Here is an 18320-nt window from a genome sequence, read left to right as displayed (position 1 = left end):
GTGATTGATTGTAATAAGTGATTGATTGTAATAAGTGATTGATTGTTAAATGTGATTGATTGTTATAAGTGATTGATTGTTAAATGTGATTGATTGTAATATGTGATTGATTGTTATATGTGATTGATTGTAATAAGTGATTGATTGTTAAAAGTGATTGATTGTAATACGTGATTGATTGTTATTAAAAGTGATTGATTGTTATATGTGCAGTGTGTTAAACATGTCAGTACATGTGAGGTCTCCACTGGGACTCAGGGTAGCAGGCTGGATGGTTTCCCCAGAAACAGGACTGACACACCAGGCTCCACCTCCACCTGAAGACCCCTTCTGGAGCACAGAGAACTGGCCACTCTGGAAACACACAGACAGCACCACAACCACTTATCAAGGACACATACTGTACATACAGGACAATAGAAGAAGACTTTATTGTCCAATAGAAACTAGTGTCGTGCTTTATACCAACCCCTCTGAGAGACACAGACAGAAGTTACAACAAGGAGGAAACAGACAGAAGTTACAACAAGGAGGAGACAGACAGAAGTTACAACAAGGAGGAGACAGACAGAAGTTACAACAAGGAGGAGACAGACAGACGTTACAACAAGGAGGCAGACAGACGTTACAACAAGGAGGCAGACAGACGTTACAACAAGGAGGCAGACAGAAGTTACAACAAGGAGGAGACAGAAGTTACACCAAGGAGGAGACAGACAGAAGTTACAAGAAGGAGACAGAAGTTACACCAAGGAGACTGACAGTAGTTACAGCAAGGAGACCAACAGACGGTACAACAAGGAGGAGACAGAGAGAAGTTACAGCAAGGAGGAGGCCGACAGAAGTTACAACAAGGAGGATACAGGCAGAAGTTGCACCAAGGAGGAGACAGACAGAAGTTACACCAAGGAGGAGAGACAGAAGTTACACCAAGGAGGAGACAGACAGAAGTTACATCATGGAGGAGAGACAGAAGTTACACCAAGGAGGAGAGACAGAAGTTACACCAAGGAGGAGACAGAAGTTACACCAAGGAGGAGACAGACAGAAGTTACAACAAGGAGTCAGACAGACAGAAGTTACACCAAGGAGGAGCCAGACAGAAGTTACACCAAGGAGAAGACAGACAGAAGTTACAAAAAGAAGGAGACAGAAGTTACACCAAGAAGGAGACTGACAGTAGTTACAGCAGGGAGACAGACAGAAGTTACAGCAAGGAGGAGACAGAAGTTACAACAAGGAGGAGACAGACAGAAGTTACAACAAGGAGGAGACAGACAGAAGTTACAACAAGGAGGAGACAGACAGAAGTTACAACAAGGAGGCAGACAGACGTTACAACAAGGAGGAGACAGACAGAAGTTACAGCAAGGAGGACGACAGAAATTACAACAAGGAGGAGACAGACAGAAGTTACACCAAGGAGGAGACAGACAGAAGTTACACCAAGGAGAAGACAGAAGTTACAACAAGGAGGAGACAGAAGTTACACCAAGGAGGAGACAGAAGTTACAACAAGGAGACAGACAGAAGTTACAACAAGGAGGAGACAGACAGAAGTTACAACAAGGAGGAGACAGACAGAAGTTACAACAAGGAGGAGACAGACAGAAGTTACAACAAGGAGGAGACAGACATAAGTTACAACAAGGAGGCAGACAGACGTTACAACAAGGAGGCAGACAGACGTTACAACAAGGAGGAGACAGACAGAAGTTACAGCAAGGAGGACGACATAAATTACAACAAGGAGGAGACAGACAGAAGTTACACCAAGGAGGAGACAGACAGAAGTTACACCAAGGAGAAGACAGAAGTTACAACAAGGAGGAGACAGACAGAAGTTACACCAAGGAGACAGACAGAAGTTACAACAAGGAGGAGACAGAAGTTACAACAAGGAGGAGACAGAAGTTACACCAAGAAGGAGACTGACAGTAGTTACAGCAAGGAGACCAACAGACGTTACAACAAGGAGGAGACAGACAGAAGTTACAGCAAGAAGGAGGCCGACAGAAGTTACAACAAGGAGGAGACAGACAGAAGTTACACCAAGGAGGAGAGACAGAAGTTACACCAAGGAGGAGACAGACAGAAGCTACACCAAGGAGGAGAGACAGAAGTTACACCAAGGAGGAGACAGAAGTTACACCAAGGAGGAGACAGACAGAAGTTACAACAAGGAGTCAGACAGACAGAAGTTACACCACGGAGAAGACAGACAGAAGTTACAAAAAGAAGGAGACAGAAGTTACACCAAGAAGGAGACTGACAGTAGTTACAGCAGGGAGACAGACAGAAGTTACAGCAAGGAGGAGACAGAAGTTACAACAAGGAGCCAGACAGAAGTTACAACAAGGAGGAGACAGACAGAAGTTACAACAAGGAGGAGACAGACAGAAGTTACAACAAGGAGGAGACAGACAGAAGTTACAACAAGGAGGCAGACAGACGTTACAACAAGGAGGCAGACAGACGTTACAACAAGGAGGAGACAGACAGAAGTTACAGCAAGGAGGCCGACAGAAATTACAACAAGGAGGTGACAGACAGAAGTTACACCAAGGAGGAGACAGACAGAAGTTACACCAAGGAGAAGACAGACAGAAGTTACAACAAGGAGGAGACAGACAGAAGTTACAACAAGGAGGAGACAGACAGAAGTTACACCAAGGAGGAGACAGAAGTTACAACAAGGAGACAGACAGAAGTTACAACAAGGAGCCAGACAGAAGTTACAACAAGGAGCCAGACAGAAGTTACAACAAGGAGCCAGACAGAAGTTACAACAAGGAGCCAGACAGAAGTTACACCAAGGAGACCGACAGAAGTTACAACAAGGAGACAGACAGAAGTTACACCAAGGAGGAGACAGAAGTTACACCAAGGAGACCGACAGAAGTTACACCAAGGAGGAGACAGACAGAAGTTACAACAAGGAGACAGACAGAAGTTACACCAAGGAGCCAGACAGAAGTTACACCAAGGAGCCAGACAGAAGTTACAACAAGGAGACAGACAGAAGTTACAACAAGGAGACAGACAGAAGTTACAACAAGGAGCCAGACAGAAGTTACAACAAGGAGACAGACAGAAGTTACACCAAGGAGACCGACAGAAGTTACACCAAGGAGACAGACAGAAGTTACACCAAGGAGGCAGACAGAAGTTACACCAAGGAGACCGACAGAAGTTACACCAAGGAGACCGACAGAAGTTACACCAAGGAGACAGACAGAAGTTACACCAAGGAGACAGACAGAAGTTACACCAAGGAGACAGACAGAAGTTACACCAAGGAGACCGACAGAAGTTACACCAAGGAGACCGACAGAAGTTACACCAAGGAGACCGACAGAAGTTACACCAAGGAGACCGACAGAAGTTACACCAAGGAGACAGACAGAAGTTACACCAAGGAGACCGACAGAAGTTACACCAAGGAGACCGACAGAAGTTACACCAAGGAGACCGACAGAAGTTACACCAAGGAGACCGACAGAGCAGAATTAAGGCAGAATAAAACAAAACAAATCAATTTCCTGATATTTATGCTCAACATTCTGACGAGGATATTCACCACTTCACAAGTTGGGTCGTAGGAGGACTGTGTCCAATCAGAGAGCAGAGCCTGAGCATAACCTCTCTGACACCGTGTCTGGCCTGGAAGACGAGAGGAGATCTCCAGAAAACAACTCAAATCATTCAACACAGACAAAAGCAGATCGGAGGAGTGCTATCCTTACATACAGAACAATGGAAGTCAGTGAGAAAATATAGAATGTCCTGTCTTACACTGTGGTCTCTGGAGGGAGCGACTGGTCAGGGAAGCTGGGATGTATCCTCCTTCCTCATCCACACACCAACACTGACCTGGAGACAGTTACAACTCAGTCAATATAACACTGACCTGGAGACAGTTACAACTCAGTCAATATAACACTGACCTGGAGACAGTTACAACTCAGTCAATATAACACTGACCTGGAGACAGTTACAACTCAGTCAATATAACACTGACCTGGAGACAGTTACAACTCAGCCAATATAACACTGACCTAGAGACAGTTACAACTCAGCCAATATAACACTGACCTGGAGACAGTTACAACTCAGCCAATATAACACTGACCTGGAGACAGTTACAACTCGGTCAATATAACACTGACCTGGAGACAGTTACATCTCAGTCAATATAACACTGACCTGGAGACAGTTACAACTCGGTCAATATAACACTGACCTGGAGACAGTTACATCTCAGCCAATATAACACTGACCTGGAGACAGTTACAACTCAGCCAATATAACACTGACCTAGAGACAGTTACAACTCAGTCAATACAACACTGACCTGGAGACAGTTACAACTCAGCCAATATAACACTGACCTAGAGACAGTTACAACTCAGCCAATATAACACTGACCTGGAGACAGTTACATCTCAGCCAATATAACACTGACCTAGAGACAGTTACAACTCAGTCAATATAACACCACTGTAGCTACTTCATTAGTCTCATCTGTTTCCAATCAGCATATTATGAATGAAACAATGAGACGTTGCTCATTACGAGAGGTGTCCTTCTAGAAGGGTCTAGAGAAGGCACAATGACCGGTACTGTGGCTTGTATTACACTACTACAGTTACAATGTAGAGTTGGGTTGGAGGTCAGAGGTCGGAGGTGTGACTCTGACCTGTGCTGGGGTGGCACTGGGTGGGCAGCCACTGTCTGTGGGCATCACACTGGGGCCTGTAGGGCTGGTAGCCCAGCAGTAGAGACCGTCTCTCCTCCACAGATGCTGCCTGCTGGCTCTGCCAATAGAACCGCAGAGCTGGGGAGAGAAAATACAACAAACACAGCGTGTTTGACTGCAATATTAACGACATGTTTCAGTTAATAACAACAACAACAACAAAAACACTATGAGAGAGAAACAATGACGTTGAGATGACACTAAATATTACAACAGTAGCCACCTAACACTCTTTAGTAGTTAACTCCTGGCAATGAAAGAAACAAGTAGTGGAGCACGTCACGCAGAGAAGGATATGACGACATATCCAGAGGATATGACATCACACCAGACACATACTGGAGTGGGCAGCAAGTCGTAGAGCAGAGTGTGAGTGGCTCAGCAGCCTATCAGAGAGCAGTGTGGTCTGGTCGGAGGAGGAGGAGAGGGCGTGGAGTAGCTCGTCAGAGGTCAGACGGAGACCTTCAGCCAGCAGGTAGCTGGTACCCCAGAGGAGAACATCCAGCAGAAGAGCATGAGTTGACACACAAACATGTTGGAGAGGTTCTGACTAACGGAACAGTACAGTGTCTTTATTTAAAAAACAACGTATTATCAATATTATAAATAAATATAGTCACACTCTGTACATGGTCCAATAATGTGCTGGGTAAACACCCAGGTGTCGGCACACTGTCTCTTCTTCAGGGTTACCTGTAGCCCAGAGGGATGTGGGAGCTGTTGGAGAGGAGGACCAGACGCTCAGCCTCCTCCTGGAATTGGTCGACCTCAGCCATCGCCAGGGAACAGGAGCCTGGAGCTGACCCTGGGGAGGGAAGGGGAGAGGGAGGGGGAGGACCTGGAGACAGAGGAATAGCTCAAACAATTGTTATGTCCAAAATGACACCCTACCCCATTAATTAATAATGTAGTGGTTTGGACCAGGGCAACCTACCCCCTTAATAATGTAATAGTTTGGACCAGGGCACCCTACCCCTTAATAATGTAGTAGTTTGGACCAGGGCACCCTCCCCATTAATAACGTAGTGGTTTGGACCAGGGCACCCTACCCCTTAATAATGTAGTAGTTTGGACCAGGGCAAGGTAATACAGCTAGATGGACTGCACACTATGGGCCAGTTTACCGGACACAGACTAAACCTGGTCTTGGACTAAGAAGAATTTTAAATCTCCATGGAACATGCTTTTCAGTCCAGGCCTAGACTTAATCTGTGTCTGACGGGTGGTGGATCTGCCTACTCACACTGAACAGTCTGTCCTACAGGGACAGTGGCGTGTCTCTCTCCCAGGAGGTCCAGACAGAAGCAACTCTTTCCCAGACACTGCAACGCCACGTAGCTCCCGTCCTCCGCACACTTCGGCATGAACACCTCTACCCCAGCAGCCTGGCCTGACTTCACCTTCAAATTGTATCGAACTTTATTTGCATATGCACATTGTAAGTTTACACAGTACAGTACAATGAAACGCTTACTCTCAAGCTCTCTGCACAAACAGCGTAACCAATATGTAAAGTATTCAACAGAGATACAATAAAAACAATACAAAGGGAGTTCAAATACAGCACAGAAAGAAGAGTCAGTACTGTAGTTATTTACAATACAGCACAGAAAGAAGAGTCAGTACTGTAGTTATTTACAATACAGCACAGAAAGAAGAGTCAGTACGGTAGTTATTTACAATACAGCCCAGAAAGAAGAGTCAGTACGGTAGTTATTTACAATACAGCACAGAAAGAAGAGTCAGTACTGTAGTTATTTACAATACAGCCCAGAAAGAAGAGTCAGTACTGTAGTTATTTACAATACAGAAAGAAGAGTCAGTACTGTAGTTATTTACAATACAGCACAGAAAGAAGAGTCAGTACTGTAGTTATTTACAATACAGAAAGAAGAGTCAGTACTGTAGTTATTTACAATACAGTACAGAAAGAAGAGTCAGTACTGTAGTTATTTACAATACAGCACAGAAAGAAGAGTCAGTACTGTAGTTATTTACAATACAGAAAGAAGAGTCAGTACTGTAGTTATTTACAATACAGCACAGAAAGAAGAGTCAGTACTGTAGTTATTTACAATACAGCACAGAAAGAAGAGTCAGTACTGTAGTTATTTACAATACAGAAAGAAGAGTCAGTACTGTAGTTGTTTACAATACAGTACAGAAAGAAGAGTCAGTACTGTAGTTATTTACAATACAGCACAGAAAGAAGAGTCAGTACTGTAGTTATTTACAATACAGTACAGAAAGAAGAGTCAGCACTGTAGTTATTTACAATACAGCACAGAAAGAAGAGTCAATACTGTAGTTATTTACAGACAGGATGCAGGTAGAGAAGAGTCAGTACTGTAGTTATTTACAATACAGCACAGAAAGAAGGGTCAGTACTGTAGTTATTTACAATACAGCACAGAAAGAAGAGTCAGTACTGTAGTTATTTACAATACAGCACAGAAAGAAGGGTCAGTACTGTAGTTATTTACAATACAGCACAGAAAGAAGAGTCAGTACTGTAGTTATTTACAATACAGTACAGAAAGAAGAGTCAGCACTGTAGTTATTTACAATACAGCACAGAAAGAAGAGTCAATACTGTAGTTATTTACAGACAGGATGCAGGTAGAGAAGAGTCAGTACTGTAGTTATTTACAGACAGGATGCAGGTAGAGAAGAGTCAGTACGGTAGTTATTTATAATACAGTACAGAAAGAAGAGTCAGTACTGTAGTTATTTACAGACAGGATGCAGGTAGAGAAGAGTCAGTACTGTAATTATTTACAGACAGGATGCAGGTAGAGAAGAGTCAGTACGGTAGTTATTTACAGACAGGATGCAGGTAGAGAAGAAGAGTCAGTACTGTAGTTATTTACAGACAGGATGCAGGTAGAGAAGAAGAGTCAGTACGGTAGTTATTTACAGACAGGATGCAGGTAGAGAAGAAGAGTCAGTACGGTAGTTATTTACAGACAGGATGCAGGTAGAGAAGAAGAGTCAGTACGGTAGTTATTTACAGACAGGATGCAGGTAGAGAAGAGTCAGTACGGTAGTTATTTACAGACAGGATGCAGGTAGAGAAGAGTCAGTACGGTAGTTATTTACAGACAGGATGCAGGTAGAGAGGAGTCAGTACTGTAGTTATTTACAGACAGGATGCAGGTAGAGAAGAGTCAGTACGGTAGTTATTTACAGACAGGATGCAGGTAGAGAAGAGTCAGTTCATTAGTTATTTACAGACAGGATGCAGGTTGAGAGGTGTCAGTACGGTAGTTATTTACAGACAGGATGCAGGTAGAGAAGAGTCAGTACTGTAGTTATTTACAGACAGGATGCAGGTAGAGAGGAGTCAGTACTGTAGTTATTTACAGACAGGATGCAGGTAGAGAAGAGTCAGTACGGTAGCTATTTACAGACAGGATGCAGGTAGAGAAGAAGAGTCAGTACTGTAGTTATTTACAGACAGGATGCAGGTAGAGAGGAGTCAGTACTGTAGTTATTTACAGACAGGATGCAGGTAGAGAAGAGTCAGTACGGTAGTTTTTTACAGACAGGATGCAGGTAGAGAAGAGTCAGTACGGTAGTTATTTACAGTCGTGCTGGGGGAGTGTCATAAAGTAAATTACCTTCTGAGCAGCCGCTCGCTCCCTCTCGCATCGTGACGGACACCTTGGCCTTTGACCATTGAAACGTGACCCCGTGACCTCCTGACCCTGGGGGTCAGCACACCAACACTCCGAGCCTTGGCACTGGATCTCCTGATACTGGCCGCTGTCATCACAGCTGGGCACGTACAGGGCAGAGGGCTCCCTCTCACATCCAGCACCACCGGACTGGGCGCTCTCAAACAGGACCCTGAACAGCTCACCTTTTCAATTCAAATGATTTTAATTGATTTGGGTAAAAAAAACAACTAATACAGTTAGATGTACATTGGATCCCCAGTGGACAACACATTTATCTAAACACTTGTTTCCAAAGAGCTCCTCGATGGTAGAAACAAATAGCTTGTAATGATTATTAAAAGTCAAGACGAAGTTACTAAACGAACCTAGCCGGGTGCTGTCCTCGGCTTTGGATAAGAGGATGGTTTGGCGTAGGGTGGAGAGGAAGTCTCCGTTTTCCAGGGTGGCGCTGATGAGTTGAACCAGATCTTGGTTGTTTGCCAGACTGGCTTGACTGAAACTCAACGTGCCGCTGACACCGACGGCCCCAGTGAAGTTAAACATCCCAGCGTTTCCTAAGAACTTTCCTCCGAACAGGTTCTCCTGGAGTCTCTTGGGGTTGGAGGCTAGAGATAGGGCCTTGAGGGCCATGGCCCCGCTAGGGAACATCCCCTGGATCGTCTCAGCCAGGATGTCTCCTAAATCGGATCGCTCGGAGAGAGACTCTCCAAGAGTCCCCAACAGGAGCTGTTGGAGTTGGGGGATGCATGGAGACAGGGGGCTTGGGACTGGGTGTGTCTGTGAGTCCTTGGCTGATGGCACCTGACCTGAGGGGCTGGAGAAGAGCCTGGAGAGGGCCTGGCGACGCTCAGAGGTGCAGTCCTTCACTCCAGCACCTGGGTTCAGTAGAGGGAAAATGGCATGTTTCTATTCATTTTCTGTAGGCCTAAAATATTGACTGTTGTTTTTTTAATGGCTTCTATGTACAGCATGATAAATTAATTTCCCCCTGTGGGATAATAAAGTTAACTGAAATGAAAATATAAAACAACGCAGATAAGCTTTCATTCAGTAAGCGATTATTGAGGTGTGCTCTCTGTCTGCACAGTCAATGGTATTGTACTGTTGGTTTGGAACACCTAAATGGTCAAAGCATTATTTGAAACCAACAACACTGTTACTTAGTTACCACAGTCAGGGTGTCCTCCATGTTGTCGTGTCCCAAAGATCTCCTTCCCTGTGGGGTCGACACACCAGCACTGCCCACCCGCCTGGCACTGGGTTGGCACGTAACCCCCGTCGGAAGCACAGGACGCCACAAACACATTGCCAGCTTGGGCACCAGCGGATCGCTCGCTCTCACAAGGGCTGGGGCCTACAGGACAGATAGAGGGAGAGAGGGAAAATTAAATACCGGAAATATCATGGAAACCAGAGGAGGCTGGTTATGGGAGGACAGCTTCTAATGATAGCAGGAATAAAGGGAATGGTATCAAACACATGGAAAGCGCGTGTTTAATGTGTTTGATTCCAGTCTAGTTATTCGCCATGAACCCGTCCTACAAATAAAAGTGTCACCAGCCACCACTGATAGAAACGAGGCCAGATTGATGAAACTAACGTACATCTGAACCTGCCACTCATCGCCAGCTGGATGGCCAGGAACCTCCTCTGTAGGATACGGTACATGTTGGTCTGGGAGAAGGAGCGGCCTGGTTCTAGACCTGAGAAGGCTGTGTCGTACACCTCATCTAGCAGCAGCTCCACACCTGGACACAGGGAAACAAGGATTTTACTAACACACACTGTTAAATAGCGACACGTCTTGCTCTTCATTGTAATCAGAGGGCTGATATAAATACTATGCATGCCAGTCTCTCTTGGTTAAGAGTTGAGGAGAGACTGACTGCATCACTTTAAAAAAAAACAATATTTTTATAAGAAACAATGTGTTGAAAATCCCAAATTGTTTGCATAGTCAACTTAGACACAGCTCTGACACACACACTTACCCCACCAGACATGCCACCAGGGGTCTTTTCAAAGTCCCCAAATCCAGAACAAAATCAAGAAAGCGAACAGTATTATTTTGAGCCATTATTGCATGGAACTTCCTTCCATCTCATGTTGCTCAAATAAACAGCAAACCTGCTTTAAAAAACACCTCTCCTCTATTAGACATAGATATTGTGTGTGTATCTACTGATACGTAGGCTATGTGTGACATAAATGTATGTAGTTCTGTCCTTGTCTATTAATGTTCTGTATTATGTCATGTTTCATGTTCTGTGTTGGACCCCAGGAAGAGGAGTTTCTGCTTTCTCAACAGCTAATGGGGATCCTAATGAAATAATATACCAAAATGTTACCGTTATTTAAAAAGATCTATTTCTGATTCTTGATGAAAATCCGGTTAAGAGTTATTGTAAATCATGGTTCCTGTGTGTGTGTGTGTGTGTGTGTGTGTCACCTGTTGATGTAGCATCTATCTCACCTGTGCTGGGGAGCTCCCTGCCTCTGCTGTCAGCACAGAAACAGTAACTGGACACCTGTGGGAACATCTGTCTGAAGCTGCTGAACATCTGGAATACTTTAGGGAACCTGTGGAAGATATCACACCTTTTCTCACTTCACTCTGTCTAAAATAGGCTAAGAGAAGAGTAAAATACATGACAGTACTCTATAATACTAATTATAATACTACAATACTAATTATAATACTATAATACTATAATATAGAGTACATGTAGATGTCTGTAGATGTCTGGGAGGAACTCATTAAAGTTGTAAAGAGTTAGCTCTTCTACAAAGATGGACAGTATTTCATTAACTTACAACATTGATCCACATACAATAACTCTCTTCAAGAGCGCCTGCCTTGATGGTTAAAGGCCACAAAATAAACACTTCATGTACCAACCCGACGCCATCCTCCTTTAATTTGTGTTGCCAATATAAAAAGGAATCTCTTCCTTTACGTTTTTGATCTTGGGAGTCATTTGAGAAATGTCTGCTGGCTAGTTGGCAGTTAAGACCAGTTCCTGAGTGGTTTTAAAGGACCAGGAACAACTTGACTCTTGACCCCTTGGCTGTACTTGGCTGGAGCCTGGAGTGATAACAGAGACAGTCTTGGCTAGGCAGGGGGCCAATCATGCAAAGAGTTCACTGCACAAGCCCGGGTACACACACTAAGTAGGGAATATAATGCCATTTGTTGCCAAGAGACAGATGTCAAAACATCCGCTAGCCAGAAATAGACAAGATAAAGATTATTATTCTAAAATTATAATTCAAGGTCTGAAAGTAGACATTTTTGTGTAGGCCTCAGTGGTTTGGGTTGGAATTTTTGCAGCTGCGCTAACTAAGGACTGAAAACCCTCCACATGAAGAAGAGGCAGGTAGCCTAGTGGTTAGAGAGGCAGGTAGCCTAGTGGTTAGAGAGGCAGGTAGCCTAGTGGTTAGAGAGGCACGTAGCCTAGTGGTTAGAGAGGCAGGTAGCCTAGTGGTTAGAGAGGCAGGTAGCCTAGTGGTTAGAGAGGCAGGTAGCCTAGTGGTTAGAGTGGCAGGTAGCCTAGTGGTTAGAGGAGGCAGGTAGCCTAGTGGTTAGAGGAGGCAGGTAGCCTAGTGGTAGGAGAAGCAGGTAGCCTAGTGGTAGGAGAGGCAGGTAGCCTAGTGGTTAGAGCGTTGGACTAGTAACCGAAAGGTTGAAAAATCTAATCCCCGAGCTGACAAGGTAAAAATCTGTTGTTCTGCCCCTGAACAGTTAACCCACTGTTCCTAGGCCGTCATTGAAAATAAGAATTTGTTCACAACTGACTTGCCTAGTGAAATAAAGGTAAAATAAAATAAACAATTTGTGAATTCTGAAAATTGCAATAAGTTCCCAGGAGACCAAGTGTCTCCATTCCTCAAAACATGTTCCAGTTACCATACACAAGAATAGGATCCTATCAGGTCAGAAATGTAGAGCGAGGAGGGAAAGATAAAGTGAATTTGGGCTCCCAGTTCTCCTGTCAGCGCATCAGTGTCCACGGGTCTAAGCATTACGCTGCCATCTAGAGGCAGAAACGATAAAAAGCTTTGTACAAAACCTGTCTCACTCACACACAGGATCCCAATGCACAGCCAGGTCAAAGCAAACCCCCAGCAGTGTGTTTGTGTGAGTGAGTGATAGATGAGATTCCAGCGGTCTAACAGTGAATGTCAGCGTCCCAAACGGTACATTATTCCCTTGATATAGTGCACTACTTTTGACAAGAGCCCTATGGACCCTGGTCAAAGTAGTGCACTACACATACGGAATAGGGTGTCATTTGGGGCACAAATTTAGAGTGCATATCTTTCCCTTCCAGGCACTCACCTGTTGAACGTGTGCAGCAGGTCCAAGACCATCCTGTCAGTGGTGTTGACAAACTTGCACTGCACGGACAGGAAGGAGCCGTCGGCCGAGCACTGAGGGGGGGAGCGCTCCCCGACGCCGTGGAGGAGACGCCTCGACCTCACCTCACAGCTGCCTGGGCCTGAGGGAAAAGGTCAAAGGTTGTTCTGATCAGCTCTAGTCATTTATATATTACTGTGCTGTGTGGCTAAGTTGATAGAGCATGGCACTTGCAGCGTCAGGATTTGTGGGTTCGATTCCCGCTGGGGGTCACCCATTAGAAAACGGATGCACATGATACTGTAGGTGGTAAATGACATATTAACACACAACACAAGTCATCCTGCTCCTAACTAACTCACACTGAGAGGGCTTTCCGTTCTGCCGGGTCCCGTAGAGCTCCATGCCTTCCAGGTCTACACACCAGCACTGTCCCCGGGCGCTGTCACACTGCACCGCCTGGTACTCCCCAGAGGCCTGGCACTGGGGCACCAGGGGGGCATCGCCACTCAGCAGGGCCTGCTGTCTGTGGAGCTGGCAGGACGTCAGACCTGTGGGAGGAGGAGGAAGAAGAGGAGGAAAAGGAGGAGGAGGAGGAGGAAGAGGTCAATGATGATAAACAGCATTTACATAGTGCATCTCAAAAGGTCTTCCAGTGTTCAACATGAGCCTGGCTCGGGTTCCCAGGGGGAATTCATCCCATCAGGCACCAACGTGGTTTCACTGTTAAAACAGATATTTAGGAAGAGGGGCGTTGTGCTCACAGTACACAGCTGATCCGTTCTGTCTGGATCCAGAGATCTCAGCTCCCTCTGCGTTCACACACCAGCACTCACCACCAGCACCGCTGCACTGGACATGTCTGGAGCACACAACAGTTAGGAGAGAGCAGGGAACAGCGGCACGCTTCCCAAATGGCACCCTATTCCCGGCATAGTGCACTACGTTTGACAGGAGCCTTAGGCAAGTAGTGCACTACATAGGGATTGGGAATAGGGTGCCATTTGGGACATATTCAGGGAAATTGCTTCTTTACGGTCCTGGCTAGCTTTACCGTCCTGGCTATCTTTACCGTCCTGGCTAGCTTTTACCGTCCTGGCTAGCTTTTACCGTCCTGGCTAGCTTTTACCGTCCTGGCCAGCTTTTACCGTCCTGGCTAGCTTTTACCGTCCTGGCTAGCTTTTACCGTCCTGGCTAGCTTTACCCGTCCTGGCTAGCTTTACCCGTCCTGGCTAGCTCTACCCGTCCTGGCTAGCTCTACCCATCCTGGCTAGCTTTACCCGTCCTGGCTAGCTTTTACCGTCCTGGCTAGCTTTTACCGTCCAGGCTAGCTTTACCGTCCTGGCTAGCTTTACCGTCCAGGCTAGCTTTATCCGTCCTGGCTAGCTTGTGTCATATACAGCACTGTCAGGTATACCTGAATCGCCCGTCCTCTGAGCACTGGGGGACATGGTCTTGTTGCCGGGCAGAACTACCACCACGTAGAGACTCACACTGACTCAGGGTCTCAGACTCCAGTTGATATTCTGAAAACAGCAACAAATACAATTTAGTTGTTCAAAACTGTGTCCATTTCTTTGTGGGGAATTTAAAGATGTTGTATTCGGCTTACAGGCATATGGCTCATACACACAGGAAACATAAACACAGCCTAAATTATAGTATAATAAATACACTACATCATCAAAAGTGTGTGGACACCTGCACATCCAACACCTCATTCCAAAATCAAGGACATTAATATGGAGTTGGTCTCCAACTTTGCTGCTATAACAGCCTCCACTCTTCTGGGAAGTATTTCCACTAGATGTTGGAACATTGCTGTGGGGACTTGCTTCCATTCAAGAGCATTAGTGAGGTTGGGCACTGACGTTGGGCGATTTTGCCTGGCTCGCAGTCGGCTTTCCAATTCATCCCAAAGGTGTTTGATGGGGTTGAAGTCAGGAACCTGTGCAGGCCAGTCAAGTTCTTCCACACTGAACTCGACAAACCATTTCTATAGGGACCTGGCTTTGTGCACCGATGGCATTGTCATGCTGAAAAACAGGAAAGTGCCTTCCCCAAACTGTTGCCAAAGTTGGAAACACAGAATCGTGTAGAATGTCATTGTTTTCTGTAGCTTTAAGCTTTCCCCTCACTGAAATTAAAAGGGCCTAGCCTGAACCATGAAAAACAGCCCCAGACCATTATTCCTTTTCCACCAAACTTTACAGTTGGCACTATGCTTTGGGGTAGGTAGTGCCAAACCCAGATTCGTATGTTGGACTGCCAGAGGGTGAAGCGTGATTCCTCACTGCTCGGCCATGAAAACACATTTCACGAAGCTCCCGACGAACAGTAAATTGTGCTGACGTTGCTTTCAGAGGCAGTTTGGGAACTTGGTAGCGAGTGTTGCAACTGAGGAAACAATCATTTTTTGTCCTTCAGCACTTGGCGGTCCCGTTCTGTGAGCTTGTGTGGCCTACCACTTTGCGTCTGAGCCGTTGTTGCTCCTAGACGTTTCCACTTCCCAATAAAAGCACTTACAGTTGACCGGGGCAGCTCTAGCAGGGCAGAAATTATACAAACTGACTTGTTGGAAAAGGTGGCATCCTATGACGGTGCCACGTTGAAAGTCACTGAGTTCTTCAGTAAGGCCATTCTACTGTCAGTGTTTGTCTATGGAGATTGCATGGCAGTGTGCTTGACTTTATACAGGGTGAAATAGCCGAATCCACTAATTTGAAGGGTTGTCTACATAGTTTGGAATATAGTGGATATACAAAATAGAAATAATGATAAACATAAAAAAAGCATAATCAGAAATAAATTTAAATTACAGCTGAAAATAACTTTGACATATTCAAAAACCCAAGATAAAGAGCCCTAAAGTTTTACCTGAAATCTTCCCCTCAGACAAACAGAGGTAACACAGCAGTATGGAGGAGATCTGAACCAGGCTCATCATCTTCCTCAGTCAGTCTGCCCGTTGAACTGTGAGGAGACTGGGACTAAAACCTCTGGATTTATACCATCAGTGTTAACTGCAATGTCATCCTCCCCTAGGTTGTCACCGCACGTGGTCCTCACTCGCCAAACATGGAACACTCATGTGTGTTTGGAACAATGGTAGTTCTGGAACATTCTAGTGGGAGCAGCCAAGCCTGAGACTCAGAGAGCCATCAGAAGGGAGGAGTTGGTCATGCAAGACTTGACCTGGGATGCAGTAGAAACCTCGAAACCAAATCGGAAGAAAAACGGACAGAAACGTCGAGTGGGACTATCTGAATTTGTCCAATAAGAAACTGTTGTTAACGTTGCAAAACATTTTTCTACGGTTTACACTAATAAATACGACCCAGGTGAACATGACTTGCACCTTCGGGATGATGCGCTTTCAAGAGCCAACGGACGACAGGTTTCTGAAGTCTTAATGACATAAAACATGGAACGCAAGGCCAGCAACAGTCAACACAAATTAACATTTGAATGTGTAACAGTTTAGCACACACCAACTCTGTAATATAATCATTTAAAATAATAAGCGTAAGACGAGATATTAAATATCCAGAATATCTTTTTTTTAATGGCATTGTACATGTAGTAAATCACAAAGAACAGGTCTTAAATAAACTCTTAATGTACAGCTGGTATATGTCAATAAAAATCTACTTTGTTTTCTCCCCTACCGACTGGTTCTAAAACACTTTTTTATACAGGTTAATAGAAACGCTAAATAAACATAGTCATTTTTCTTCAAGTATATTTTATCCTCTTATGTATTTCTACAGATGTTTCCTCATCTTTACAGTTATAAAAACTGTACATAAAATGACCCAAAAAAACAGCAATCAACACATTGCTTTTTTTTTTTTTAAATACGCATTTCACATCCAGCTGGCAATTTAGCTTCCTGTGGTACAAGTCAAACGTGTCCCCTTAGCCCGAAGACATTGTGGTGTTATGTGACGTAGCAGCCATACCGGGGCCGTACTGAAAGCATCAAAAACCCCACAGACAGAGGCTACGTCCCGCAAATGGCACCCTATTCCCTACACAGTGCGCTACTTTTTGAACAGGCTCCATAGGGCTCAGGGTCAAAAGTAGTGCACTACATAGGGAATAGGGTGCCGTTTCGGGACATACACACAGAGACAAACGTGCCACAGATGTCCCGTGACATCGAGGCCATTTCCGTGGTTGTCATGGAGATATCCCGAAGACACACAGTCGTATGTCTGTCTGTGGATTGGGTATATTATATACACCAGTCAAATAGATATATCTTTCCCCATGTTAACATTGTAAACTTGGCGGGTCATACCTTCAGACTTGGCACATAAAGAGAATGAAAGTTAACGATTGTAAAAGGTGGCAATAGATTCCTGAAATGAAATCAGAATGCAGTCGCTAAATGACTGATGTTAGCACTGTTTTTTTAAACAAATCATCTCACCCTAGTGTGAACTTGTCAAACAAGTTTCAGACCACGTTTCCAAAACAGAACAGATTTCTGGCAGGTTAAAGCTACAATATCATCTAACATTCACCTCGGTGATTTAGATTTTTGCATTAACTCATATCACACAAGCAAGGCTTCCACAGCTCTGCTCCTACTGAGGCAAGAGAGTGGTGGGTCGTTTCCCAAATGGCCCCCTATATATTCCCTACATACTGTAGTGTACTACGGTCTAAAGTAGTGCCCTATAAAGGGAATAGGGTTCTATTTGGGACGGACCCATGACGAGGTGATCTCATAGCATTTTAATAATCTAATTGAATTAAATTGAATTTCAGCTATTTCATAGAATGCGTGTGAACAGATTTAATGTACGTGGACAAACCCTAATTTCCTGGTTAAGAAAACGTTGTGGGCATTTCACTTCATAACAGGGAGTCTTAGTTAAAACAACAAACGTCCTGGGCCCTACAAACTAACACTGTGTTACACTGGTACTTTTCATCCACAAGTCCCATTTCGTCAACTCAATACTTGTCAGTTACTCCAGCTCAAAACACCCTTCTTTCCAATACCAAGAGTCCACTGGACCCAACTCTATCCTGTTGGTCTCTATACGTCCATTCACCCCCCTTGTATTGAGCCAACTGAAGCTTCACTCCCACAGTCTGTCTAGGAGGAGAAGGTATGCTCAGTTTGACAGTTTATGGACCACAGCAGACGGTGTGCTTCGGTGCCAGAGAGAGAGGACGGGGTTCACCCTGGGTTTGGATAGGACTCTCCTCTGTGAAGTGCTGTGATGACACCAGATGCCTGGTGCTGTTGCCATGCTAACCCAGGCCAGACACGGGCCAGATTCTACCTAGGTCAGGCCAACCCAAACTCACACAGAACACAGGGTGCTCATCTGTTGCACCTTGCTCAGGTCTGTGAGGAGCTGCTTGATGCGGTGTTTGAGCTGAGGCAGTCTGGCCAGGGGGTCCGGAGGCTCCAACTCCCCAGTGAAGTCCAGCCAGCTCTCCAACACTGAGGGACGCAGAGAGAGAGACTAATAAGGATCTAATAAGGTAAGAACGAGTTCCTCCA

The 18320-nt window shown here is 45.0% G+C and overlaps 2 protein-coding genes across 38 annotated transcripts in view; both read right to left on the bottom strand.

The window, feature by feature from the left end:
* Positions 1–15743, bottom strand: part of LOC149984776 (thyroglobulin-like) — a 100483-nt gene extending 84740 nt beyond the window's left edge. The window contains exons 1-17 of the mRNA XM_090185832.1: positions 15674–15743; positions 14214–14322; positions 13561–13658; positions 13159–13347; positions 12779–12938; positions 10913–11019; positions 10044–10187; positions 9608–9793; positions 8805–9314; positions 8380–8621; positions 6003–6159; positions 5453–5597; positions 5099–5238; positions 4700–4882; positions 3778–3873; positions 3569–3663; positions 302–354 (exon numbers count right to left, since the gene is read on the bottom strand). Coding sequence (XP_090041958.1) covers positions 302–354; positions 3569–3663; positions 3778–3873; positions 4700–4882; positions 5099–5238; positions 5453–5597; positions 6003–6159; positions 8380–8621; positions 8805–9314; positions 9608–9793; positions 10044–10187; positions 10913–11019; positions 12779–12938; positions 13159–13347; positions 13561–13658; positions 14214–14322; positions 15674–15743 — 2684 coding nt within the window. The remainder of the gene's footprint in view (positions 1–301; positions 355–3568; positions 3664–3777; positions 3874–4699; positions 4883–5098; positions 5239–5452; positions 5598–6002; positions 6160–8379; positions 8622–8804; positions 9315–9607; positions 9794–10043; positions 10188–10912; positions 11020–12778; positions 12939–13158; positions 13348–13560; positions 13659–14213; positions 14323–15673) is intronic.
* Positions 15744–16334: 591 nt separating this feature from the next.
* The window catches only part of LOC110520805 (PHD finger protein 20-like protein 1), a 30383-nt gene continuing 28397 nt past the window's right edge, over positions 16335–18320 (bottom strand). For all 37 annotated transcript variants that reach the window (XM_090186472.1, XM_090186494.1, XM_090186496.1 and 34 more), the window contains one exon: positions 16335–18260. In XM_090186472.1, coding sequence (XP_090042598.1) covers positions 18118–18260 — 143 coding nt within the window. In that variant the 3' untranslated portion in view covers positions 16335–18117. The remainder of the gene's footprint in view (positions 18261–18320) is intronic.

This window comes from Oncorhynchus mykiss, chromosome 2 (assembly GCF_057628025.1).
Source record: "Oncorhynchus mykiss isolate SJ-2025 chromosome 2, ASM5762802v1, whole genome shotgun sequence".
NCBI lineage: Eukaryota > Metazoa > Chordata > Actinopteri > Salmoniformes > Salmonidae > Oncorhynchus > Oncorhynchus mykiss.
The sequence above is the reverse complement of the archived record's forward strand: the minus strand, read 5'-3'. Positions and strand labels throughout refer to the sequence as shown.